At 56.6% G+C, this 25,873-nt stretch overlaps 1 protein-coding gene across 10 annotated transcripts in view; it reads left to right on the plus strand.

Moving 5' to 3' along the window:
* Positions 1-11,403, plus strand: part of BCAS3 (BCAS3 microtubule associated cell migration factor) — a 373,812-nt gene extending 362,409 nt beyond the window's left edge. For all 10 annotated transcript variants that reach the window (XM_075168423.1, XM_075168422.1, XM_075168417.1 and 7 more), the window contains one exon: positions 9,643-11,403. Coding sequence is in view for 9 of the 10 variants with exons in the window: in XM_075168417.1 (XP_075024518.1) it covers positions 9,643-9,791 (149 nt within the window). In the remaining variant the exon portion in view is untranslated. The remainder of the gene's footprint in view (positions 1-9,642) is intronic.
* Positions 11,404-25,873: the final 14,470 nt, after the last annotated feature.

Raw genomic sequence — 25,873 nt, forward strand, 5'->3', positions numbered from 1 at the left:
CTGAGCATCTGCTCCCCCCAAACTTTTAACTTTTCCTTTGAATCTAACCCAAATTCCAGTCCGGTCTAGCTTCCTCCTCAGCATCAATCTGCACCGGGGAGACAGCCCAGAGCCTCTCAGTAGCTTTCCTCACTGGCCCGAAAGGCCACTTTGTGTCAGAAGTACTAGAAGTTGTGCCAGAATTACTTCGCTTTGTAATATTATCCTTTTCAAATGAACTCGGCAATGCGTTTGTGTCAGAGGCACATATGCGAGATGCACACGGAGGCACACTCCGAGCACAGAAGCTGTCCTGCTCCAGGGCCGCCTTGTCTTCCTAACTGAGGGTTATTAAGGAGGCCCAGTACCGAGGTAGCATCACAAGAGGGGAAAAAATAGGTCTTAGACATGAAAGAAACTGCTGAGGTTGGAGGGTCAGGCACGTCTGAAGTCCCCCGGTAGGCGTATCGGCGAGGGGCTGCCCAGACCCTGAAGTAATTGCTGGATTTGTATTTTTGACCTTCAGGCAACTTTTCCTTACCCAGCTTTTTTGCTGGGACTGTTCGGCCGAGCCCGGGGCAGGAGGAGGGACGCCCAGTGCTCCTGGTCGTCACGCTCCTGCGCGGTGGCTTTGCTGCAGCCACCCGTGACACAGGACCCCCCCGCCCCGAGATCTCGAGTGGCTCCGGCTCTGGTGGGAAGGGGGATGCGTAGATCCACGCGTTGGGTCCAGACCTGCTCTGGATAGCAGCGTGGTGGTTTCAGGAATAGGAGCATTGCCTCCAAAACTTCCGAGCAAGGTCCAAAGAGTCCAGAGAGTGTAGGACACAGAGCTGGTAGGTGTTGTGAACATGCAGATTACGTTGAATTTGTATTTTCCTTTGTGGAGTTGGAGGCTGACAGAGGGGTCACTGTTGAGCAATCTGAGGCACTCCCATAACCCTGGGAATGAGAGACCAAACCCAGGAATTTTAATACAGTGTTTTCTCTGCAAATGCTTTTGGTCTGATGTACACAGATGCGCTGCTTGCGTAACTGAAGATACAAGATAATTCTTCCTAAATACATTAAAAAAACTTGTATGCAGGCTGGCTTGCACAGGAAAGCGTGTATTATATATAAGGTACATTATAGGATTTATAGTAGCAACGTATTGAAACTTTTAAGATGGGCTAGAAGGGAGTTCCTTTAAACCTAAACAACCGTATCTGCATATTCATTTTAAAAGCTCTTCGAGAAATCTTGCACAAGGAGTCATAGGCTTCCATGATGTGGATGGGCTACAGAAATTGTTTTCTATAAACATTTGACTGTTCTAGCTTTTGAAATTTCACATACTGACTAAATCGGTAACTCATCCATTTATGTAGGAAAACATCCTAAACCTCTTTACAAAAATATACAGCTCTAGGAAACTTGAGGTTATTTTTTAAAAGCACTGCAGTCATTGTGAAAGTGCCTATCATGAAGAATATTCTCTCTCTAAATGCTAGTCCTTTATCTAGTGCACTTTTAACCTTCCATAAAATGCTCAGAGTCAAGTCTGGCAGGATGCCAGAGTCTTGGGTCTCCTACTCCATGGACTCCAGTTGTACGGAGCTTTTTGGGTTTTCTTTTTAAAGGAAAAAACAAGCTGCTTGCTTTTTTTTTTTTTTTGGTAGACAAAATTCTTTAGAAGTTCATGCATGAAAATGTTTTGTCCATATCTCAACAATCTCTTCGTGCCTGAAGTAAACCCAGACATTTATGTAAGTTCAGATGTTCTCCCCATTTCGTAAGTGTTACTTGTTTGGCATCTTCGCATTGAAATAAGGCACGAGAAATGAAATTTGCGGTCTCGGAGGGGCTCTGATGTTCAGAAGGCTCAGTCTTCATTCCCCTGGTTATCTCCTGTCTCCTGTACCTCCTCATCTCCTTGCTAGATCCTGCCACCTTTTTTCCAATGTGCCAGGTTTCATCTCCAAGTGCACGGCATTAACGAACTCTATGTGGATTCGGCGTTAGAGTTATTGTAAGGTAGTTTGACAGTGACAAATATTTCACATAGGCCACTGAATTCTGATTTCAGAGAAGTTGTTCACGCGGCGTTTGCCAGTCTTTCTTACTCTGCAAATTTAATGTAGGTGCTTTTGTGGTGTCTCAACATCTTTCAGGTTGCAGCGGGATGAACTGGTTTTAATACGGGGATTGATACTCGGTGTTCAAATGCCGTAGTGTTACATTTGCTCTTTTGAATGGAGTTTAAAATCTCTTTTTTCAAACTGCTGGTTTAAAAAAAGGAAAAAGAAACATTTCTTCGGAGCGGGTCTGTCAGGGCCACCCAAAGCATCGCAGGAGATCAGTCCCCGCAGCTGCCTGCGCTGGTTGCCGGAGCGCGGGGGGAACTGGCACGCGTTAATGGTTTCTGCAGGAGCAGGGCACGGGGCTTGGGGCAGAGAGCAGGTTTAATTGACTTTTAAACATTATCATAATCATACGAACTTGTAAACATTGTAGTAATATATAAAGCTGGGAACTGACTTTCTGTCTGTGCTCCCTTTGGAAAGGAGCAATGTAAAAATACGTTTGCCTAGAAGTTTCTTCTCAGCCGTCTCAAATTAAAAGGAGTTGGAAAATTAAGAGCTTTGATGAGTACTTGGTGCTTTTGTTTCACTACAATTTAATATTAACGGTTTTTGCTTATCCGAATACCCAAAAGCGCCAGTTCCCCCCGGGGGTGCAGTGCCCCCCTCTGCCCTTGCCGCCGGCGGGTCCCTGCGCGGGGCCGCGGCCGCCAGCGGGGCTGGAGCCAGCTCCGCAGGTCCTCGCCTCGGAGCAGCCGCCGAGGGTGGTGGCGATGGATTATAATTAGAACTCCCTCGTTAGCATAATTGCATTTTGTAAAAAAAAAAAGGGAATACCCAAGAAAAACCTACAACGGCAGTAGCAGTAACGCAATTTCCAAGCCTTTGTGTTAGGGCGGTATTTCTGCGTCCCAGTTCGGCGTACGACTTCGCATCAGCTTCTGAGCCCTTTTCTGCCTTGGGCTGCGCCGTGCCCGTCCCAGGCAGCGGCACCGGCTCCCGTGGGGACCGGTTATGATGTCCATAGTAAATATTCATGCAGAAATCGAGCCAAAAGTGTCCAGCTGAGTTTGGGATGTTGTCTAAACACTGAAAGATGGAGAGCTTACGTGTAAAAGTGCGTGTCGGCGTACAGGGGAGCGGAAGCCGTGCGTCGGGGGCCAGTGCGAGCTCTTCCGTGGGAGCACGTCCCGCTCCCTGCGGCAGCAATCAGCAAAATAAAAATGTTTAACTAATCCATTCACTGGGGAGCGTTGTGTAAATTACAAACAGTTTAAGAGATCCTCAAGACTTCCATTGTGTTAATACAAATTGCCTTTTAGTGTTCGCTTTATATAGGATCCTTTTGAATCAGAATCCAGATGGCAGAAGCTACATAATTATTATTCATTACAGTTAATAAGTAACACTCGGAAGCCCCAGTCAGCTCTGCAAGTCTCCTGTGATAGGCATTGTGCAAATGTAAGGGTAAAAATGTAGTCCTTGCCGCAGAATATTTCAGGATTTCGGCTAAAGACAAGAAGGTGTGAAGGGCCCTTACGTTGCCTGCCCCGGAGCACAGCCCGGGCTGTCGTTTTGAGAGCTCTGTCTGCAGGGAGTCTTCCACTTCTCCTCCGAACGAAGGAAATTCTCTTTGATTTTAAAATGAAGCTCTAGTTTTGGCCTTGTAGCTGTTCATTCAAAAACTCTCGTGGCGGGGGAGAGGTGGTTTTAGTAAGCAGCACCTTGTTCTCTTCCCCACCGCTGGGAAGTGCCCGTCTCGCATCCTGATTTCGGGGAAGGGGCAGAGCAAGTTCCCGCGCTCGCAGCCCCCTTGGCGCACGGCGGAGCCCGAAACGTTCCCCGAAACAATTGCCGTGAATGACAGAAATGAAATCGAGGAGATTCAAGCCCTGCTGGCCATTACCCCGCTTCCTGCGTTCCTACTTGTTAATTGTCTAATTCCTAACGAGTCTTCAGGCGTCTGATGCACTTTCTGATGCGTGCTCACTCCGACGCTTCCTTCCCTCCCCTCCCCGGCCTCATCCCTCGCCAGAGACCTTGTTCCTTTAAAAATGCCATCCTTAAAAATCAGAAATACTCAGCCCAGCAAAAGGAAAAGGGAACTTGACATTAGTTGAGCTTGAAAGGCTTGGTGCTGTGAAAAGTGACTGACGTGTGAAAAGAGGCTACAATTAGTTCTTTCCCCGAGCACTCTCCCATTCAGTCCAGGGTCACTCCTTCAGCGAGCTGCGGCTTTGAGGGTAATGTGTTGTGACAGTTTGAGATGATGAAGAATAATTCTTGTATTCAGAGTTGCTGCCGCTTCCCCGCTGCCCTGACACATCAGGCTGCTGTCATTGTATCATTTATCCCGGCTGCGGCTCCGCCGGGCTGTGCGGGAGCCTGGGCAGCCCTCGGTAGGTAAGAGGAAAGGGTCAGCTCTTCCAGCAAATGATTTTGGAGGATATTTTGAAACTGTGCTTAACAGGGGAAAGCAAACAGAGAGAAAGGAAAAACCATTAGAAGAAATAATGCACTGGAGATGAGATTTTTGAGTAGACGTAAAGGAGATACCATGGCTTCAAGTGGATCGCTACAGAGAGAGCACAAATAAGAAAGGCAGCATAATTTATGAGTGTTCCGGGCAAAAGAGGGCTATATAGATTTTCTTCAGGCATTGAATTAATGCGCCCTATAAAATGGTTTCACATTTAAGCTTGGCAGGGCTTTATACCTTTCTAGACTTGATGGGGTCCTTTGACAGTTCCTGAAGCTTTCTGGAATGGAGGGTGCAGCTGCCTCGCTGGACGGGGGACGGCACCGCTCCCCTGGACCTGAGGACCCGGGGCTGTCCCCAGAGCAGCTCCTCCTCCTCCTCCTCCCCACCTTGGCAGCCAGCTCGGGGACAGTGAAGAGTGTCTTGGGCGGCAGAACAAGGGACAGGACCGTCAGGCTGCAGTGTGGTGTTTGGGAATATTAGCAGAATGAAATGTTTCGCGGGAGGTTCCGTTTTCGATTTCTCACCGGCAAGGCTGCGCTGGTGCCTGCTGGAGGTAATGCCAAGCAGAGAGCAGCCAGCGTTTGCTTTGCAACACCTTTAATGCCCCGCTGCACCTTGAGCAGCATTGGTGTTCCGCAGCCCCCAAGCGTGCCGGCCGCTGCAGGGCCATGGGGGGGGCCGGCTGCCCCCCGGGCGGGCTGGGGACCCCGGCCGGCCGCTCGCCGTGCCACCTTCCCCCCGGCTCTGGACCACCGCTCCTCCCCACGCCAGCAGCGGAGAGGACTTTTACCGCCGCTGCCTTCACCACGGCAGAAAGCGCGTGTGCCCTGAAAATCCCTATTGTTCTGGGACCCCGGGTGCTGCCAGCGGTGCCCATTACTGTTACCGTCAAAAGCGCAGGCAGGGCTCATCCCAGCTCCCCTGAAGTGACTTTCTCCTCATGGCTTCAGCAGATGTTCCTGCTCCTTCGCCTTTTTTCCCGTCGTCTTTTTTTTTTTTTTTTAGGGCAGTCAGAACTTTGTGAGTCGTTTCCTCCGGGGACATGGGCAGGTTTTAGTATTTACGTTTCCAGTATTAGCATTTATTTGTATTTGTGTTTGTTTTTCACGGGCTTTTGAAAGCGTCAGGGAGCCATTTATGGGGCCAAAATAATGCAAGTGCTGGTCTTCTCACAGTATTTCATTTCCTTGATGGTGGAAATGCTACGAGAAGAGCAGGTCTCATGTTATTTTGACCCCATAAATAGCTCCCAGAGGCCCCTTTCTTCCTTCTCCCACCCACTCCCCCCCCCAAATCAAATATTTAGGTTTCTGCAAAGCCTGACTTCTCAACCTTGGTTATCTTGCTTCAGCAGAAGCAAATTGCAGTTATTACAAAATAGCCAGAGAGTCTATAAGGCCGAATGGGTTTTATATGATGCACAATTTGTTGGCTACTGTACAAGTTCATTAAAGTGTATCATAAGAGGTTGTTTTACTGGTACATTTAAGGAAGTTAATACATCTCGACAGTATATGCATGGGGGAATGCAGATACAATAACCCTCAGACATGCTGGGGCCAAGTCCATTCCTGGCGTAACTCCACCGAAGTAAACGAAATCACTTGCCGGGCAGCCGTGTCCTGCTCTGCCGCCGCCGCTGCTCCAGGCTCTCCTGCCGCTCGCCCCCGTCCTTTTGCGGGGGGATCCTGGTTTTTCCTTGTATTTTGTGTTTTTCGGCGAGCGCGTTCCCAGGACAGAGGACATCGGTGGTCTGACCGGTTACGTGACACATCTTATGAGGTCCGGGAAGTATTTCGCCTCCTTTCAGCTGAGTCGCAGGGCTGGGCTGCTCCGTCCCGGGGCAGTGGGAGAGCAGCACTGCCTGTCTGCAGGGACCTGCCTCTTCTGACACCCAACAGCCCCACCACGCCGTTGTGGCCCCTTCTGCACTTGTTGGGTCTATCCAGCCATCGCGTCTATCAGAAATTGTCCCCCAGTTTTTTACCCCATAACAGGAAGGGTGTCCCCATGGCATGGAGCCGTTCCCGGTCTTGCCTGAGCTTCCCACAGGAATGGCATCAACGTTCCTGTACACGTGCTTCTGCCATGCCCTGGTCTGCTGGAAGGTCTGGGAGGAAAGATAATAGTTTGCACTAGACTTTTTTTTTTTTTTAAATTAATTAAACTACTGGGAAAAAATGGACTGATTTGGAGGAATGTAGGAAAATGTGCTGACTGTGGCCCTAGGGTCATGTGTGCAGCACAGGTAGTCCCTGGTGACAATGTAATGGCTAATTGCACATCTCGCGTGACCCAGCCGTGCACGAGAGCCGGGCTGGGCGAGGGCAAGAGCCCAATTTCCTGAGCACAGCGGTGCTTTCTGCTGCAGCGGTCAGGAGTTTTACAATGCTTTCTTAGGTATCAAAATACATTGCTCGTCTGCTTCACCATGTAATTAGTTCCAGAGCAAGCGGGTTCGCGACGCAGGGCTGTTTGAGAGCGCCCGGACTCATTTGCCCAGGGGAACGTGTGCGTTTACCATCTGCGGTGCTTGGGGTGGCAGCTCAGATGCGGGAGCTCCCCCGGTTTTTAGCTTGACCCCCTCCAAACCCAAAGCGGGCTCTGTGCAGGGTGGAGGGCTGGAAAACTTCCCTTCCAGTTCCTCTTGAGCTGTTGCATCTCTTTTACGCTCTCTTTTGTCCCTCCCCATTGCTAATTGAAGGGGTTTACATGCCTGACAGCAGCAAGGGGAGCTGTGCGGCACAGCCGGGTCGGGACCCCAGCCAGGCCCTGCGCCCACCGCTCTGCTCCCCGGTTTTTTCTCCATGCTTTTTCCCCGGCTGGCATCAGTCTCTGCAGTGCCACCCCCTGGCAGTCCCCCGCAGAGGTGACAAGCGCTGCCGGCTGCAGAAATCCCGCAGCCCCCGGAAAGCCACCCTGCAAGCCCGAATTCCCCAAAATCCCCCCCTGGCAGGGCACGCGGTCCTGCACGAGCCACCGAAGGATGGGCAGGACGCGGCGTGGCCAAGGACAGGCAGGAGCTGGCAGGCGAGAGCTCAGCCACGCAGGAGCCACGGGGCTGCAGGGAAACAAATGCTCCCTCGCCCTTTCCCTCTCCCTTCTTTTGCTACGGTTACTGAAAACACAACATTTGCCTGAAAATCAATTATAGCTTAAAAAGAGAGAGAGAGGAGTAACCCCGTGAGGAGTTCAGCAGCCCCAACGCTGTTTGGGGGAGCCCCAGCCTGCCCAGCGCGGGCCACGGCTGCCCAGCGCCCGAGAGCTCTGACGTGGGACGTTTAACCGAAGCCAGCTGTGTGCGGAGGGAGATAAAAGCCCCAAATCAGACAGGATAAGCACAGTATTAGTGTGGGATACGCCACTCATTTCTGATTTAAATTACTGTTTTTACTTCCTGAGCTCATGGGAGAGTAAGGATGTGAGGAAAATGAAGGGGTTTAGACATGGACATTCCTTCACCGAATACTGGCAAGAAATCGTGATTAATACAGCTGAGGTCATTATCATCGCTGCTTATAGGGTGACCGGTTTCCTGCTGATTTGTTTTTCATGTATCCTGGGCAGATTATCTCCATTGCAAGTTACCTCCACGATCAAGGATTAAATCCCCTAGCCCTGGTTTGCTAGGTGTACGCTCGCCTGGCTGCTGCCCCTGCGGTGCCCAGGTAGCACGCGGGAGCTGCGCAGTGTCCGAGGACGCCGGGGTGGGATGCTTTTTGTTTTAGCGAAGAGCTGACTTTCTGCTTTTGCTGTGCGCTTTGCATATAGATACGTCCTTATCTTGGAGTCCCGTTGCAGTAAAAGGACTGTCGTGGTGTTCACAAAAGGTTGAGCATCCCGCTGTGAGACAGAGCTGCGCAAACGGCAGAGGTGCAGTAGTATTTAGCAGAGAGCAAAGCGGGCACTGCTCCTCCAGCTCCTGCGTCTGCGGCTTCTTTCCACCCCCATCCATCGGGCTGCAGGGACAGGGAATGCTGCCTGTCTTCTCCGGGCGTTCACCCCCTGGCCCTACATGCACGACACCACAGCGTGCAGCAAACGAGAGGGTTTTTTCTCTTTCCCCTTTGGAAGCAGAGGAATTTGCCCGAAGCTCCTATCCCCATCCCATCCCCTCCAGCGCAGGCTGCGCAGAAGCAGCCGACGGAAGTTGCACTCAGGGCCGCGCGTTGCAACTCGCCAGAGTATTTCTTGTAGCCTGTCACCGCGTGTCTGGGAGAGGATTCCTGCCGTGTACGTGGGGCTCTGCCTAATCTCACCGCTGCATGCCGCCGCTGAGTGCTGGCCGGGGTGATGCTGCCCAGCGGCGCTGCTGCACGCTGCCACTGAGTCAACTGTTGGGTTCAAGTGGCTCGCAGAGAGGCCACGGTTAGAAACGATGCTCTGCACGCACAAAAATCCTCCTGTTTTGAGATTAGGGAGCAATAAAGGCTTTGGGAGGTCAGCGAGGGGAGATGTCTACATGTGTGTGACCAGGAGAGGGAGAGCCGCGGTCAGGCCTGCTTTCTCTTTTGCTTTGAGGCACAGCTCAGGCATGTAGGAAAGAGGATATTTTCTCTTTGGCTCTAAACAGCAGAGTTAGTTGTGTCCATTTGTGCAGGATAAAAGGTTGCGGGAAGCCTCTGGTGTTCCCAAGGTGGAGAATCACAGTGGTTATGCACCACCACTACGCACCGCCGGTAACGGGTGCTGCTACCGCTCCCCCTTCCCGCCATCTCAGCAGCATCGCTGCAGAGGAAAAGACGTTTTGTCATCCGCCACCATGCCCTTCGCACCCTGCTCAGTTCAGCCGTGAGCATCCCCCCTGTCGAATCCTGACACGCCGCGAGCCAGCGGCCTCCTCCCAGGAAAGGGGCCGCTCTGCCGGGCAGCATTTAACATCTCCGTCCAGCTCCGCTTCGGCTCGGCTGAGCTGTAGGTAGAGGCAGAGAGGTGGAACCAGGAGCTGGGATGCCTCTGGAGTGATTCATCAAATCACCCCGGAAAAGAGGGATGGCGAACAAATGCAGTGTTAGAGCAATGATAGAATACACAGAGTTGTCAATAAAGCGGCCGTCTAACGGCACTCCGGGTTTATCCGAAACGCTAACCAGGACCTGCTCTCTCTTCCCGTTGCAGAGCTTCAGCGAGAGGGAAGCATAGAGACGCTCAGTAACAGCTCCGGGTCCACCAGCGGCAGCATCCCACGCAACTTCGATGGCTACAGATCGCCCCTCCCCACTAACGAAAACCAGCCCCTCAGCCTTTTCCCCACGGGATTCCCTTAAATTAGCCAAACATCCAAGGAGAGATCCAGACAGGGTAACGAGCCGCCTCTCCGCTAAACAATCCCGATGTGTCCGTCACCTGCCAGTTCATCGCCGCGCTGGATGGTTCTCGTTACCCTGATAAATATTGACGACTCTTAAACCTTCCTGAACCATACTCACAACATCTTGACTTTGTGTTCCCGTGCAATATGAAGAGACTCCCTCTTCAATCCCGGTAGCTCTGCGGCTTCTTTTTTCGCTGTGTTCAGGAAGAGGTTGGTTGAGGAGAAATATTTCTAAGCCATTTTTGGTCAAGCACATGGTTTCACAACCGTTCTCTGCTTTTTCGTGTTGAGAGATGAAGGGATTCTCCCTAACTCAGAGGAGCTCTCGCCATTTGCAAAAGTGCCGAGCATTAACGAATGAACTGGAGAGAGTGGAAACTGGAGGACTTTCTCTGGACAGGATTGATAATGTTATTCCTTCCTTGTCGCGTCTCCTTGCTGCCCTCCTTCCCCACCGATACTCATCAATGCCAGGAGTATTACAAATGGAAATGTTTCTTTTTGTTCTTCGGAAGAATTATCTCTATTGCTCCGGTTTTCTTCTAGTCATGTATTTTAGAAACGTACTTAATTGACTAACTGCAGTCACAAATTTCTCATATTTGGTTATAAAACCTGTCATTGGAACTCAGATATCTGTCCAGAAATGCATGTGTCATTGAATAAATCTAAGTTAAACAAGAAACTGCTTAAATGGCAATGTTCATGGAGTGTTACTGGGCTGGCTGTGGGCTTCGTATGTCTTCCTGGACCAGACTATGTGCATATTTACTAACTTGAGGCTTTAATTAAAGCCATCAGTGGATGTTATGCAGCCAGTCTAGCTTGTTTTTGCATCCCTGCCTTCTCATCCCCGTGTGCAAGGGCAGGATTTTTAAAAATGGGAGACTTAGACAGTGTTCCTTGCACCCGTGTAGCACCTCTGAAAATCAACACCCGTCTCTGTTCGGGTGTCTGACCCCAGCTCCGGCTCCTTGCGTTGGTTGGGGCCCTGCTTCTTCGTCCCGCTGATTTCGGTGGGACAAGGAGCAGGCGCGCTGGAAGCAGAGGCACCCACCTCCATCTATTGTGTTATAGGATCACATACAAGAGGCTTGGCAGAACCCGTAGAACAGCCTGAGCCTATATACCATACTGAATGTGCACAGTCAAAACTAGCACCACGTAACTCCGCTGATAAAATAGTCATGGGCTCACACATAGTAACCACATGAATTCCTATATCTCAGCCAACTTGTGTCGAGAAGCAGAGAGTGAGATGGGACTGTCAGCTTATGAAATTTCCTTCCCACTACTTGTTTTTAATAGAAGCCGTTTGAGTCATGGCAATGAGAGGAAACTATCTAAACCCACAAATCTTTTCGCACTCTTATAGCTTAAACCAGCCACACTGAGTGATGCAGAACCGACCACCCTCTTCCTACTCCATCCCCAAACACCAAATACCAAACTCAGTCTTGGGCTTGATTTTTTTTGTTTTTAACTGTAACATGGCAACTCAGATGTCAGAAGCTTTTTTTTTCTCTCTCTCTTCAGGCTTGGAAACCACTAATAAAAACTGAGAGTCTGCAGCAATAATTTCAGTTTCTTGCTTGGTTTTCAGTCAGTCCTTTCTCGAGCAAAAAAAAACTTCCTTGGGATGAAATCAGAGAAGAGTTCGCCCATAAGTAAGTACTCGCAGCTCCGACCCGCTGGCTATATCTGCCGTAATGCTATGGTTCTTTTATGTCTGTAAAATAATGGCTTGAGGTAAGGGCTGAAGTAGGGCTGGCACCGCGGACAAATGGGACCGCAGGGTCAAGTCAGTCCACACCAGTCAGGATTTTTAACGCAGTTCAAGCCAAGGTCAGCTCCAAAAGTTCAAACAAAATCCAGATTAACACATACAGAAGGGATTGTGTTGTCACCGTGATGCTTGTTTCCTTTCAGGCTTTCCGAGGAGCGGCCGTAAGGGACGGAGTTCTTGCAAAGGCAGGCAACTGCTCTTCGCCCTCCTGCCCCAGCTTGGTTGCTGGTTCGTACAGAACACACGAAGTAGGATAGCGCATAACGCAGAGTGGTGTCATTGGAAATGTATTTGTTGTTGGCAGGCATTAAATCACTTTTTATAAGTGCTGCAATACGGCCATGTGGAAATTCCCAGTCTGCAAGAAGCTCCTTTGAATCAGGATGTTTTGTTTAAAGGGGGGGGGAAAAACCCTACAAACTGGGGCTGTACCAAAATATTTTCAGTCTGGTTCATTGAAAAGAATGTCCTAAATTCCCTGCTGTTGATAGCCCCGTAGCCAAACTGTTAAGAAAGCCTAGAGCTTACAAAAAAATAAAGGAGTGCTGCAATGAGGTGGCTAATTTAACTTTAATTTGATACTTTCACAGATGACCCAGCAGAATAACCACCGAGTTCCAGCTCTTCAGTGAGCCAGTGAAAGCCAAGTGTGTTGCAACGATAACTCTGTAGGGTCTTGTGCTGGTTTTGGCTGGGATAGAGTTAATTCTCTTCATAGTAGCTAGTATGGGCCTGGTTTGGATTTGTGCTGGAAACAGTGTTGATAACACAGGGATGTTTTAGTCACTGCTGAGCAGGGCTTACACAGAGTCACGGCCTTTTCTGCTCCTCACCCCACCCCAGGCTCGGGGTGCACAAGGAGTTGGGAGGGGACACGGCCGGGACAGCTGACCCCAATGACCAAAGGGACATCCCATACCATATGGCGTCATGCTCAGCATGTAAAGCTGGGGGAAGAAGAAGGAAGGGGGTACGTTGAGAGCGATGGCTTTTGCCTTCCCGCGTCACCGTTACCCGTGATGGAGCCCTGCTTGCCCGGAGATGGCTGAACACCTGCCTGCCGGTGGGAAGGAGTGAATGAATTCCTTGGTTTGCTTTGCTTGTGTGCGTGGCTTTTGCTTTCCCTATTAAACTGTCTTTACCTCAACCCACGAGTTTTCTCACTTTTACCCCCCCGATTCTCTCCCCCATCCCACTGGGGGGGAGCAGGCGAGCGGCTGGGTGGGGCTTGGTTGCCGGCTGGGGTTAAAGTGCGACAGGTCTGATTCAACACGTCCCCGCGGTGCCTCGCTCACAGTGCCTGCTCCCACTGATGGCCCCTCCTTTTGCGTACACACAAAATCCCCCCATTTCAACTGGGTGCCACGTGCTTTCCTGCAACAGCACCTTTCTTCCACCTAAACCTCATCAGCAATACTCTTTTCAGGCACCAGGAGAGAATATTGCTGCTCCTTGATGATGTCTAGAAGCTGCTCCTAAGGGAGGTTTGCCTCTGACTTTAATGCAACCAGGTTTTCAATCTAGGGACCTGATCCAAACCCCACTAAAAGCAAAAAACCAGCCAGAAGCTCATGGTCTTCACAGGATTTCGGACGAGTGTCTCCCGTTGTGGAAATAATCCAGGTGAGTTTCTGAAACACCGGATTTTCAAACGCAGTGGCTGGCAGGCGGTCGCAGGCAGCCCAGCAAGAATGTTGTGCCATGACATAAACCACTGGCTCACAAAGAGCCCAAAAGACATGCCGGACTTGCAGGTTTTAAACTGTTTCCAGTAGTAGTAAGCAGCGGCCTCCTGCTGAGTTCAAAAGGCAAAACGTCTCATTTAAAGCGGGGCGGACTGTATATCACTCTGTGCATAAAGTGGAGCTCTTCTATTAAAAGTTGAGTTCAGATTTCATGAATTAACATGAAATATTGCTTTCTTATCCTATCCTGGTTTCTGTAATAAACACACGCATGTAGCGTGCTTAAATCATGGGAGGGGAATGTTTTGCTGTTTGAAAAGAAGTGGAAAGTCAAAGGTTCTCCAAACGTGACAGCTTGAAGTTCAAATGAAATCAAATCTCGGAACCAGTCCAGAGCCTGGGCATAACCAGCAGGGCCGGTGTTTCCCAGTGCTTTGCGGAGCACGTGGGGCTTGGGCTTCGTTTGCTTTGCTGGCGAACCCAGCCCCGGTGAGCCCCGACGGAGCACGGCGCCCTGCCCCAGCAGAGCCGATAAGCCCCATCCGGCTGCCCGGCCCGAGGAGGGGAGAGCTGCTGGTTGTCCTGCCCCGAGCAGCGTTAGCCAGCCCGAGAGCGAAGTTTGCTGGCCGCGAGGCTGGGAGAAGGCAGGCCAGCGCGGGGAACCGACCGAGGGCAAAATACCGCCAAGATCTCCGTCCTCCTTCCTCAACAGAGAGCCCGGAGGAGGGTTTTGCTGCGAAGCGCAGCTGTGAAATCCCTGAGCGCGGCTCCCCCTCCTCTCCGACCCTCCGAGCATGAGGGTCAACACTCGGTGCTTTCACCGGGGCTTCCTTAGTAACCTTCTGAGGATCCAAACTGCGTCTGCGCCGCGTCTCTACATTTATTTTCTCGCTTCTTTGCTCTGGCTTGTTGCTGTGCAGGGTAGGAAAGTTTGCGCCATTTCCTGTTGTCTTTCCCTAATGCTCCTGAGATATTGTAAAAATGTTCGATATCCTCCAGTAGGTTGTAATCACTTCACCCTAATGTTTCACAGCTGCTAAGTGTAACTTTAAACCCAACCATTTGAGTGCTTACAATTAGTGAGTCAATGGAGCTGAGATCGGGTCTTTGTGATGGCAAAAAGAGAAAATGAAACTTTTTTTTCCCCCGAGTTTTAATTGGATAAAATGGGAACAAAAGTTGTGGAGATGAGGGGTTTTTAATGCAATAAATGATTAGTGGCTTATGTGCTAGGAAAAAATAATTGCATCCACTGCTTGGCCTGTTTCACAGATGGAAAAGGCAGCGGGACAAGCATGTGTCTGCGGCGGCAGCGCCTCTGCCCTGGTAACTGCACGAACCCCCTCTCGGAGCTCCCTGCTCCCGTCTGTAGGAGCAGAGCCGGTGAGAACAGAATCAGCCGGAGACAAGAGGCTTCAGCTGTGCCCCTCACCTGTCCCTGCCCGGGGGCTGCGCTCCCCCCCGTCACCCGCCCCAGTATAAAACCGCTCGGCTGCCCCGGCACTGCCTGGGTTTTCACCCTTGGTTTTTGCCTCCCTCGGGGACGTCAGTCCTGGCGGCGGGCAGAAGGCATTAGGAGAGGAAGGTGCTGCATTCCTGCGGTGCTGCCGGCGCCGGGAGGGGGCCTGTCTGCGCGGCATGGACCGGGCAAAATGGCACACGGCTGGTGAGTCCAGCTGCGGGGGCAAACGACGGAGCTGAAGACAAAGGTTGGGCTCCGGAGAGGAGGGCTGCCTCGCTCCCCGCGCCGCGCAGGGTGCAGGCAGGCCCCGCCGCGCCGGCAGAGGTAGCGGCCACGTCCCCAAGCGGCTTCGCAGCCAAAGCGAGGGGCAAAGCAGCCGGCGCGTGTGCGGGGTCTCTGCTGATGCCCCCTGTTACGCAAAGCTGTTTGTAAACACGTGGTAAGCCTGTCGTAAAACAGCACAGGGGCCATTTAATTCCATGCTGTTCCATAACGTTAATTGAATACAAGTGTAAACCGGGTCTCGTACCGAAGAGTCCTCCCAGCCCAACAGGATAAAGCCTCCTTTGGCTGATGTTACTGGGTTTGTTCCCGCTCAGCGCTCCCGCCTCCCGCACGTGTTGGGAGCAGGTTTCAATTATACCAGAAAATGCCTTTACCCTGGTGAAAGCAAAGGGCAGGTCGTAGCGGGGATACAAGCCACCAACTCTGGAGCTGGACGGTGGACACAGCAGGGTCGGTGCCTCCCCCGTCCCGCGCGGTGCCTGGCTGCACCCTCGTTCCTCCAACGCCGTCCGTGAGCGGGGTCAGCGCTGGAGCTGGTGTTTCCCACCGCAGGGTACGGCCTGGGGGACGTGCCATGTGTCCCCCCAGCCTTCGGGACACGCGGCCGTTCCTGGCTGTGCCTGGGCATTGATATTGTCCCATCAATTGCCACCCTGTCCCTCGCTGGGCTCGGATGTCATTTGAAGCTGTGCATCTGTCGGTGAGTTCCCAGGCTGAAGTTTTGCCTTTCTTGGGAATTTCTGCTGCAGGAAATTACACTAAAACACTGACGGCCCCATGCACGTCATGGGCAGGTCACGGGCAAGGTGTCATCGAGCGGGCCAAGGTAAGCCGCCTGCGTATGGCCCACGTATGCCATGAGCGAGGACTGTTCCTCTGGCTGCGGAGCTGCCTCCCTGCCCTGCCCGGCACTGGGGAGCGTCCCGTGCCTGCGGCAAAGGCCCCGAGAGCCAAGTCCTGCTGGGCTCCCCGCTATTGCTGGGAACTACAGATGCTCAGCAATTCCTAGCGTGCACTCAGCGCCTTGTAGGATCCAGCTCTCTCGAAGGTGGCGGCTCCATCCCCGGTGGGTTCATCTCCCAGCAGCTCTGGCTGGGACGACCGCAGGTGGGTGACCACTGGCCTCGCTGGGCGGTCACCGCAGCGGGCAGGGTCGGGGGCTTGCAGCCTTCCCTGTCCCCTCTGCCTCCTTCTCCCCATCCCATGGGGTTTCATCACATCCCCGCGGATGGGCACGGCGCAGCAGGGATGCTGCTCCCTGGCAGCCCTCCCTCCACGGGAAGCACTCCTGCCACCTGACCATAAATACTAATTAATAGACAAGCCCTGGTCTAGATCAAGGAGGAGGCTCTGAATTTTCTTGGGAACTTCGCTGCCTGAAAGGTATCTTAAATATTCTCTAGCACTCAGCCTATCAGTAGGTCAATTATACGGTGAGCAGTCATACGAAGTTAATTTCTAATTTAATACAATGTTAAAAGGTTGTCAGGTTAAAATCTAATCTATAAACAAGACATGAAACGTCTCTTTAAAACGAGTGTCATGAACCGGTCCTGGCTCAAACCACAGACTGCTGCTTCTTTTATAGGATGTAATTACTTCCCAGTGAGTATTTACAATATTATTATAGGACGGTAATAAAAGGCCGGTGCCAGCCGTGCCCGTGTGGCAGCCCGGTGCCAGCTGGGCGCCAATCCTGCTCCCCCCCGGCCCCTTCTCTGGGAGGGTGAGAAGTGCCGGCTCGTGGGGCTCTGCTCCCGCACGGTGCCGCGGGAAGCGGGATGGGGGAAGAACCGATCGTGTTTTCACTTAAATACACCTGGAGGTTAGGAGGACGGGGACCTCCCTGATGTGTTTTGGAGGGAGCACAAGTGTCTCTGCATCCCCGGCGAGGAGAGCACGCCGGCCCAGCACCACGGCATCTCCCTGGCCCCTGCCTTGTGCCGTGCCTGACAGTCCCGAGGGGAGACGACAGGCGAGCGCCTTCGATTTTGAACAAGCTGGGGAAAGGACTTTGGCAAGGTTTCGCTGAGGGCTGAAGGTTATGAGCCACGATCAGCCCAGCAGCTTCATTCAAGCAGAAAACCAGAGGCAGCACCTGCAGCCCGGGGCGAAGAGGCGGCCCCGGGCCCTGCCTCCCCACCCCACCTCGCACCCTGTCCCCCGACTCCCTCCTTGGGAGGACGGGCAGGACGTGGGCAGGGGGGACCGGGCACGTTCCGCTGCCTCTCCTCCCACGCGAGGGGTGGCCGCGTTGCAGCCACCTCTCAAGGTACATTGAATTTTGCTCCTTTTGCTGTCGAAAGGGGAAAGTCCAGCCGTCATGTGGGAGTGATGCCATTGTCCCACCCGGGCGGCTGGCCGGACCACGAGACTCCTGCTCCTGGTAGTTCACGGTGTCCGTGGGAGCAGGGCAGGATCAGGGCTGCCCTTGCCAGGCTCAACCGAAAAACACCGTGTATCACCCCACCATAGGTCATGCAATTGGCTTTGATATCATGTGGGTTTATTTTCCAGGAGGAATCTCACCAGCTCCAAAGGTTTGGATCAGATATGGTCATATCTGAGCTCTCCTCTACGCCCATGAAGCCCTGCAAGGTGGGGTTTTTCAAAAGAAGACCTAGATTTTGACGAGAGCAGGTGACCCCCACAGCGAGGGCTGCATGGAAACATGGGGTAATGTAATACCGGTGCTAAAATGGAGGGAGGTGGTGACGAGCAAATCTGACCCTGCCCGTGAAGCTGCAAGGGATGCGTGGGCTCTGTGCTGCGGCCCCTCCACTGGCCAAGACTCCTTGCCTACCCTGGGTTTTCTGGTAAATTCTGCTGCTCTTTCTAATTGAGAAAAGCTGCTGCTGAACATCTGCACCGGCACTGTCCGCTCTGAGCTGGCTGCCGGGTTGTTAGTGCTTGCACTGCCGGTGCTTTGATGTGCGCGTGATTCACGGGCTTGGCCCGGGCCGCCCCGCAGATGCTGCCTCTGGGTGGTGCGGGACAGGACGCCGCGAGGTGGGACGGCACCCGCCGCATCTGTGCAAACAGCAGCCCCCGGCAGCCCCCGCTTGAAACAGCCTGTGCCTCCTCACCAGCGCTCGGGAGGTGACCTCTCCTGCTTCCACCTGCAGGGAAAGGTACCCGGAGGCATCCGGGGAGGTCGGCTCAGGTGCTTCCCTCCATCCCCCCAGCACATGAAGGGCAGGGCGATGGTGATGCCCACACGCCGGCCAGCACGGCAGAGCCCCACCTCGCCGGCGTGAAGGAGAAGCAGCCGAGCGGAGGGAGCAGAAGAGCCCTGGGCTGGGGGCTGGCGGCACCGGGCAGGCAGAGCCGCAGGGCCGGGCTTTGCTCTGCAGGCCCGGGGAGCGCAATCTGTGGCCTTAATCCCGCCGTGTCCTGTGCGCTCTCAAATCCCCTTCACTTCAATGAGCGCTTGTAGTGTCAGGCCTGCGCCGGGCGAGACGGCGCGCGGGGATGGCGGGGAGGATTTGCTCAAGAGGCACTGTTTTTAAGGTGAGATTTGAAGGATGGAAGACAGATGGCAAACAGAGAAGACAAACAGATCAAGTGAAGGGTTTGTTTTCAGCGTGGAGGGGAAAACACAGGAGGGAATTACTGCTGGCTACAAAATGGGGGCTATTAATACCTGCAGCGTCTCAAGCTTTGCACTTAGCCCGGCGAGCCGGGATCCTCATAGGGCACCCAAGGCGGGGGCAGACACCGGCCCCTTTGCAATGCAGGAGTGTGTTTTTTTCTGCTGAGATTAATTGAGTGTACCCAGACAAAGCCGGGAGAGGGGTTATTAACCGGCCAGCGGCCCTGCCATTGTCCCCACTATCTTTTCTTCCCTTTCAGCCTCCCTCCCCGTGGCCCAGGTCTCAAAGACCGTGTGTCAAGAGATTAGTGACCTGCGCGAAGGGCAATTGCTTGCTTTGTGCCGGCAGCCCGGCGTCGGGGCTGTTATTTACTTGTTATTTGGTGCTGCCTCCGTTGAGGTATCCATGGAAAACACGCCTGGAGAGCAATCTGCCGGCGCTGCAGAGCGCACGCGGGCGAGGAGCTGGGAGAAGAGGCACTTCAGGGTGGCAAATTTCGGCGTGCTCGCTGCGTGCCCGTACCAAGACCCCCGAATCCCCCAGGGTGGTCGGCGCAAGAGCCCAGCACCTACAGAGAAGCGAGGAAAAAGCTGGGCAGTGAGAAAATGAAACGCAGCGCAGAGGTGCATGGGCACCTCATCGGGCACAGTGCTGGAGCCAGGGCCATGATGGGGCATTGCTCCACCGCAGTTTGAGTTTGCAGACTTGTTTTAAAATTAAAAGATGGGAAGAGTCTGTCCTGTCTGCAGAGCCCTGCTCCACCTTTCCGTGCCTCTGGCAGAGAGCGGCTCAGAGGAGCGCTGGGATTTTGAGGAAATGCGAATAAAAATGATGAGAGTTGGCCCTTCCCTGCAGTGCTGCGTATATGTCAAATTTGTTCATGACGAAACACCTACGGAACGGGCAGGTGCAATAAGAAAGAGTTATTCCTGCCCATGACCAGCTTGTGATTTATTCTGGCTGTTTTTATTTTCTCAGCAGTGAAATGCACTCTCCTGTAAACACGAGACGGTGATTTTCTGCAATCCTAAAAGTCAAACCTAGACCAAAACCACAGCTCACGTGATGTGGGAACAGCGGCGTCAGATCCTGCTTGAGATGCGATTTCAGACATGTTCCCAGATCCCGTCTGAAGCAGACAGGCCGAGATGTGAGCCCCCATCAGCGCTGCGCACCCAGCGGCGTTTCACTCGCCCCTCCTTTGATGCTGTAACTTCTGCCAAACTCCTGGCCCCAGAGAGAAAGGGGGTTCGGGAGGCACAGGGCCCGGGCCCTGCTGAAGGGATGGGGCCAGGTGGGCTGGGTGACCCCCTCCGGGCTGGGGACTGCCCTGCGCCTTCCCCCTTCCACAGGCAACCGGGGAGGGTTGCACCCACCAGGCACAGTTTAAAAATAAAAGGAAAGAGGGAGAGAACCCGGGGGGCAGGACCCAGCCCGGGACATCTCCTGCCCTCGGGGTCTCCTTCGGGGTTTTGCTGCCTGGGCACAGCCGGGGGGTGGATTTTTTGGGGGCAGCGGCCCCGCCCGCCCCCGCGGAGGTTGCGCCGGGTGCGGAGACTCCCGGGATTTTTTCCTTTCTCCAAAACGCTGTCCGGCCCTGCCCGGCCCCGCCACCCCTTCCCCCAGAACTGCCGGGTTTCATCCCGTTCCGCCGGGACTCCGGCCAGAGCCGGGGGCTGCCGGGGGTCGCTCCGGGCACGGTGCGGCTCAGCCTGCGGGACAGTCCCAAATCCTCACTTTTAATCCCGCCGAGGAAGCGGGCGGGGGCCCTAACAGCATTATTTCACCAAATAACGCCGTTTGCTAAGCTCTTTTATTTGAGAGATGAACCGGCCACGAAGCGCAGTCCGGGCTCTCCCCTCCCGGGACCGGCTTCGCTCGGGGAACCTGGGCGGAAAACGGGACCCCGATTACTGACAAACGCCGGAGGGGGCCGAGGGGCCCGGGGGAGGGCCGACATCGACTTCCAGGGTCCCGGCGTGGGGCGCCCCGACGGGGCGGGGGGGCTGCGCGGCTCCGTTTCCCCGCGATCACGCGTGGCAGCGGGCGCGGGGGTGCTCGCCCCCGGCCCCATCCCATGACGGCGATGAGGCGGCGGTAATGCCATTAGCCCGGGGATTACGCGCCCGCGCCGGGATGTGACACACTTTCTCAAATGGAAGTTTTTTAAACAGAGGGATTTGCCTGATCCCCCCCCGCTCCAACCCCGTCCCCGCCCGCCCCCCGCGGTGCCAACCCGGGTTCCAGGCCGCGGTCCCCCCCGCGCCGACACGGCCCCGCCGTCTCCTTTTAAGGCATCGCGCTCGGTGCGTGCGAGGCGCCGCGCCCCGACGTGGGGAGCCGGGCAGCCCCGGGGGTGCGGGCCCGGGCGGGGCCGGGGGGGGGTCATTCCGCCCCCGCGCAGGGAGGGCGCTCCGTAATTAAAATAAATAAATAAATTAAAAAGTCAATCAAGCGGCGGGGCTGAGCGGGCTCCCGGATCAAAGCTGTGCGGAGGTAACGAGGGCGGGGTGCGGGCGGGGCGCGGAGGATGCGCTCCCCCAGCGCGGGGTGCGCAAGGGCCGCCCGGGCGGGCCGGGGTCACTCGCCGCCCGCCCTGACAAACAGGCTGGAAAATGTGTTTATAAGTTGTTCAAACTCTGGATAAACTTCAGCGGCGTTTGTGTCTGCGTCTCCCCGCCTGTTGTTATTTTCCAGAAATCTGGATTACTGGAAATATTTTCTTTAAAGCTGGAGAGAAATCTAAACAGTCTGAGGGCAGGGGGAGCTCGGGGGGGCGGCCCGGGGGCTGCCGCGCTGGCGGGGCTCCTCGGGTTTCCCCTCGCCGGGCCGCGCACGGACGGGGCGCGCGGCTCCGCGGCCGCGCAGCGGGAGGAGGGAGGACGGCGGCGCCGGGGCTGGTGTCGGGTCGAGCATCTCTGTCGGTTGCCGTCGATAAACGTGCATCAGGCGGGCCCCGGTGCCCGGCACATCCCGAGCAGCTGCTGTCGCCCGGCCCCCCCGACGGGCACTGGAGCACCGGGGGGGGAGGGGGGGAGCGTTTTCCCGGGATCTCCCGGGAGTAAGGGGATTCCCCGCCGAGGGGTGTGAGGGGAGATGCGGCTCCCCGGGGAAGGGAGGCGGAGGAGAGCTGTCCCGGACGCGGGTGGGTGAGAGCAAACGAGAACAGTTTCTTTACACGTGGATTTATTTTCCTCCTCAGGTGGAGAGGCAGAAGCGGGGCCGGGGAAGCTGTCGGGGCTGCGGGGCCGCCCCTCGCCTCCTCCCCTCCTGTCCCACGGCCCAGCTGCGGCGGGGTTGCCGGGCCAGGCCGAGTGGGGGAAATAGGGACATGTAAGCAGGGGGGGACCCGGGGCTGGAGGGGGCCCGGTAGCCGTCGGGCCTCTCCTGCGGGGCGAAGGGCTCCTGCCGCGGCCGAGGACGGGGCGGCGGGAGTTCCCCACTCCGCACCTGCGGGTTCGCTCGGGACTGCGCGGCCGGAGGTCTCAGACGTCCCCAGGTCTGTCCGTCCAGTTGCTCCCGGGATAGCAGCGAGGAGCCCAGCCCGGCGGCACCGTCCCCCTCCCGCCACGGCACGGTCCTTTCCCGCCCCCGTTTGGGTCCCCCGCCCCGCTCGGGAAGGTGCGAGCGGCCTCTCCTGCCCGGCCCCGCCGGGCCGCCCTCCCCAAGCGCCCGGGGGAGTCCCTTGCCGTGGCATCAGGGCCGGGAAGGGGGGGCCCGACGGCTCGCCCTCAGCACAGGAAAATCCCTTTCGCTTGGAGCTGGAGCGCCCGCGGGCGATGCGCCCCGCGCAGCCCCGACGGGGGGGAAGCGCTCCCCGGGGCGCGGGGCCGCCGCAGCCCGGTGGAGCCGGGAGGAGGGGAAGGCGGAGGCCCGGCTGCTTGTGAGAATTGTTATTTTTCATCAATCACCCGCAATTTGTGTAAGTGCCCCGGACAGGACACCAGCCGTCCTGCTGGCTGGGGTCACGGAGACAACACAGCGATGGAGAAGAGCAAATTGCATTTGCTCACCAGCTCACAGATCCAAATTACGGCCCTCGCATGGCGCGGGGAAGGGAGCGAAAGGTCCATGTGACATGAGGGAAATATGAAGGACTTTGACAGGTCTTAAACGGCCTGGCGCCAAGGCCTAAGTCTACCGGCTAAAAATAGAAAAGGGATGATGAGTGGAGATGGGCAGAGATGAAAGGGGAAGAGCGAGCGGGGCCGCGCTGCGGAGCGGGTGGGGCGCGGGGGCGGCCGGAACGGGACGGTTCCCCCGGCCCGGCCCGGGTCGGATGCCAGGGGCGGCCCGGCCGCCGCCGTCCCAGCCCGGGGACCGCGCGCCAGCGGAGCGCCGGGCCCGCGGGCGGCCAGGGCGGGTCCCGGGAGCCGGGCATGGCGGCCCCGAGCGCTGAAGGGCCCTGGAGCGGACGGGGAAACCCTCCCAGGGAAGGGGACGGTGCGGGGACACCTCTCGTCCCGGACCTCCGGGGCAGGGCTGGCCTCGGGGCGGGAGGAAAACCTCATGTCTCCCTGCCCGGTGCCCGGGCACCGACGGGGAGGACGGGGCGACGCCGGGTTTCCCCCGGCCGCGGGTATGAGCGGCCCGCCCAGTCCGTGGGCGCAGGCTCCCGGGTCGAGTCCGCGCCCGTCGGGCCGGGGGCCGCGGCCGGATCTGCCCCAGGGCAGTGGGTGCCCGGCTCCCCGACAGCCCCCCGCCCCCCGCAGTCCCATCGGCGGGCGCCGCTACAGAGGGTCGGGGAGACGAGGCTGCTCTGGATCGGTTTTATTCTGCAGGCGAGGGCGTTTGCGACGTTACAGCGGTGCGGGGGGCGCGGACCTTTCCTCGCGGGGACCTTTCCTCGCGGGGACCCGGCTGCCTCCAGGCCCCGACGGGCCGGACCCCGCATCTCCCGCGGAGCGGCGAGCGAGGTGTCTGCGGGAGAGCCACCCCCCGCGTGGGGCGATGCCGCCCCGGGGCAATGGGAGCCTCCGGTTTTGCTTTGTGAGGGGAAATTAAAAAAAAAAAAAAACAACAAGCAAGCCCCATTTTTGCCAAAGCTGCCGTCAGCAGTTTTCCTCGGCGGCGAGGAAGCAAAGTCCAAATCGGGTCTAAATTTCAGTCCCCGCTCCTCGTTCAATGGTCAGCGGGACCCCCCCGGCCCTGCCGCCCGGGGCAGCCCCGGGGGGACGCGCTGTGCCCGCCCCGTCGGGCGCGGTGGCAGGGCCGGGTAGCACGGGCAGAGGTGAACCTGCCGCGGGACACGGGCAGGTTGTGAACGCCCCCAAGAAGAGCCCGGGGCTGGGGTTTGAGCTCTGCTCCCCGGGGCAGCGGGCGGGGATCGCTATCAGCAGGATGAACCGGTGGGGGGGATAAAGAGGAGAGGTCGGGGTGGAGAGGGCGCACCCGGAGGTCCCCGCGTCCCACCCTGCGCGAGGAGCAGCGACACGCGGCCCCGAGAGCTCCGAGCTGCTGTGGCCGCGCCTCGCTGCGCATCCGCGGAGCGGGAGGGCCGGGGGCCGGGCCGGGGGGCAGAAGGGGGGGCCGGCCCCCACCCCCCGCCCGTCCCGCCTGGCTGCAGCGCAGGCGGCGGGGGCAGGAGCCTTGGAAAGATGGCAGGGCGCTTTTTGAAGATTTGGGGGTAAATATGAAGTGACAAGAGACGGGTCTTTATTGTGAGGGCTCAGCCGCCTGGCGCCAGGGCCCTCTTCAGCCACCGCGGCCCTCAGTTAATCAGCGCAGATCTCCAAACCGACCTCTCCGCGGGGACACCCACCGCGCCCGCCGCCCCCCCGGGCCCCGGCGCGGCGGGACCGGCCCTAATCCCTCTGCAAACAGCCCCGGCGTGTCCCCCTCCGCCTTATCTGCCTCCCCCCGTCCGGGTAAACAGCCCCTCCGGCCGGGCAGAGCCGCGCCGGCCCCCGGCCGCGCACCCGACGCGCCCCGACGGCGGGGTCTGCGGATCTGCCGTTGGCGCGGGGCTCCGGGCGGGATCCCCCCACCCCCGGTTGGGGCGGCTGCCGGCAGGGCGGGGGGCGACGGCAGGGAGCGACTCACCCGCGCTGGAGGTCGCCACTCGGGGCCTCGCCGCCGGCCGCCGCCCGCAGCTCTCCGCCGGGCCGCGCTCCCGCCGGCCGCCCCGTCGGCGCTGCGCGGCATTGCGCGGCGGAGCGCGGAGCGGCGGGCGGGGCGCGCCCCACCTCGATCCGCTCTCCAGGATCTGTCGTAAGACGGCAGCCGCCGAGCTCCCCCGGCCGCTCCACCCCCCTCGGCCCGCCGCCCCCGCAGGGACCGGCGGGGGCCCTTTGCCGCCGCCCCCCCGCCCCCGAGGCTCCGGGCCGGGCGGGCCCGGGCGCCGCTCCGCGCTCCGCCGAGGCAGCTCCGCGCTGGCCCCGCACCGGCGGCGGCCGCTCCCCGGCCGCGGCGCAGCCAGGGCTGACCCGGTATGCGGAAAGGAGCCGGGGGTGGGATTTCGAGCACTTTTCTCTGTCATTGGTTAATATTTTATTCTGTTGACATGTTTTCTTACTGCCGATGCTTCCGACACCTTCTTCTTTTTTTCCCCCCCCTTCTTTTTTTTTTCCCTTCTTCCCTTCCTCCCTCCCTCCGCGACCCACCCCCCCCCGCGCCCCCGAGCTTGGCCGGAGCTGTCAAAACCACGCCTATGCAGATCCACAATTGGTCTGAAACGCGTAAAATCAGCAATCAAGGGGGCTTGGCTCATTAGCGGGCGGATCAGAGCAGGAAGGACATGTGAGATAGTCACAGTTTTACAGAGATCAGGACAAGATCTAACCGTTTCCACTCCGGCTCCTTTAGCCATGAGCAGCCCTCGCCCCAGCGCCGTCCGCGGAGCGCGCAGCCGGGCCGGCCCCGCCGGGGCGCAGCCAGGGCCCGCGGGGGTGTGAGGGCCAGCGCGGCCGCCCCTGCCCCGCCGCGCCCCGCGCCGCTCCGCGGAGCCCCGCGCCGGCTTTTGTTTCTATTTTAGTGTTGGGAAGGACTTTACCGGGAGGGCTCTCTCCCTCGCTCGCTCTCCCTCGCTGCAACAACAACAACAAAAAATAAGGACCTACTGTCTCCCCTCCGCAGACCGGGAGTCCCAGGAGCCGGGAACTGCCTCTCTTTTTTTTTTTTTTCTTCTTCTTCTTTTTATTTTTTTTTTTTTTTCCCAGATCTAGTTCCGCTGTTTTTCGGCTTTTTTGTGTGTGCTTTTTTTTGTGTGTGTGTTGTTGATTTTCC

The sequence above is a fragment of the Calonectris borealis genome, chromosome 19, assembly GCF_964195595.1.
Source record: "Calonectris borealis chromosome 19, bCalBor7.hap1.2, whole genome shotgun sequence".
Lineage (NCBI taxonomy): Eukaryota > Metazoa > Chordata > Aves > Procellariiformes > Procellariidae > Calonectris > Calonectris borealis.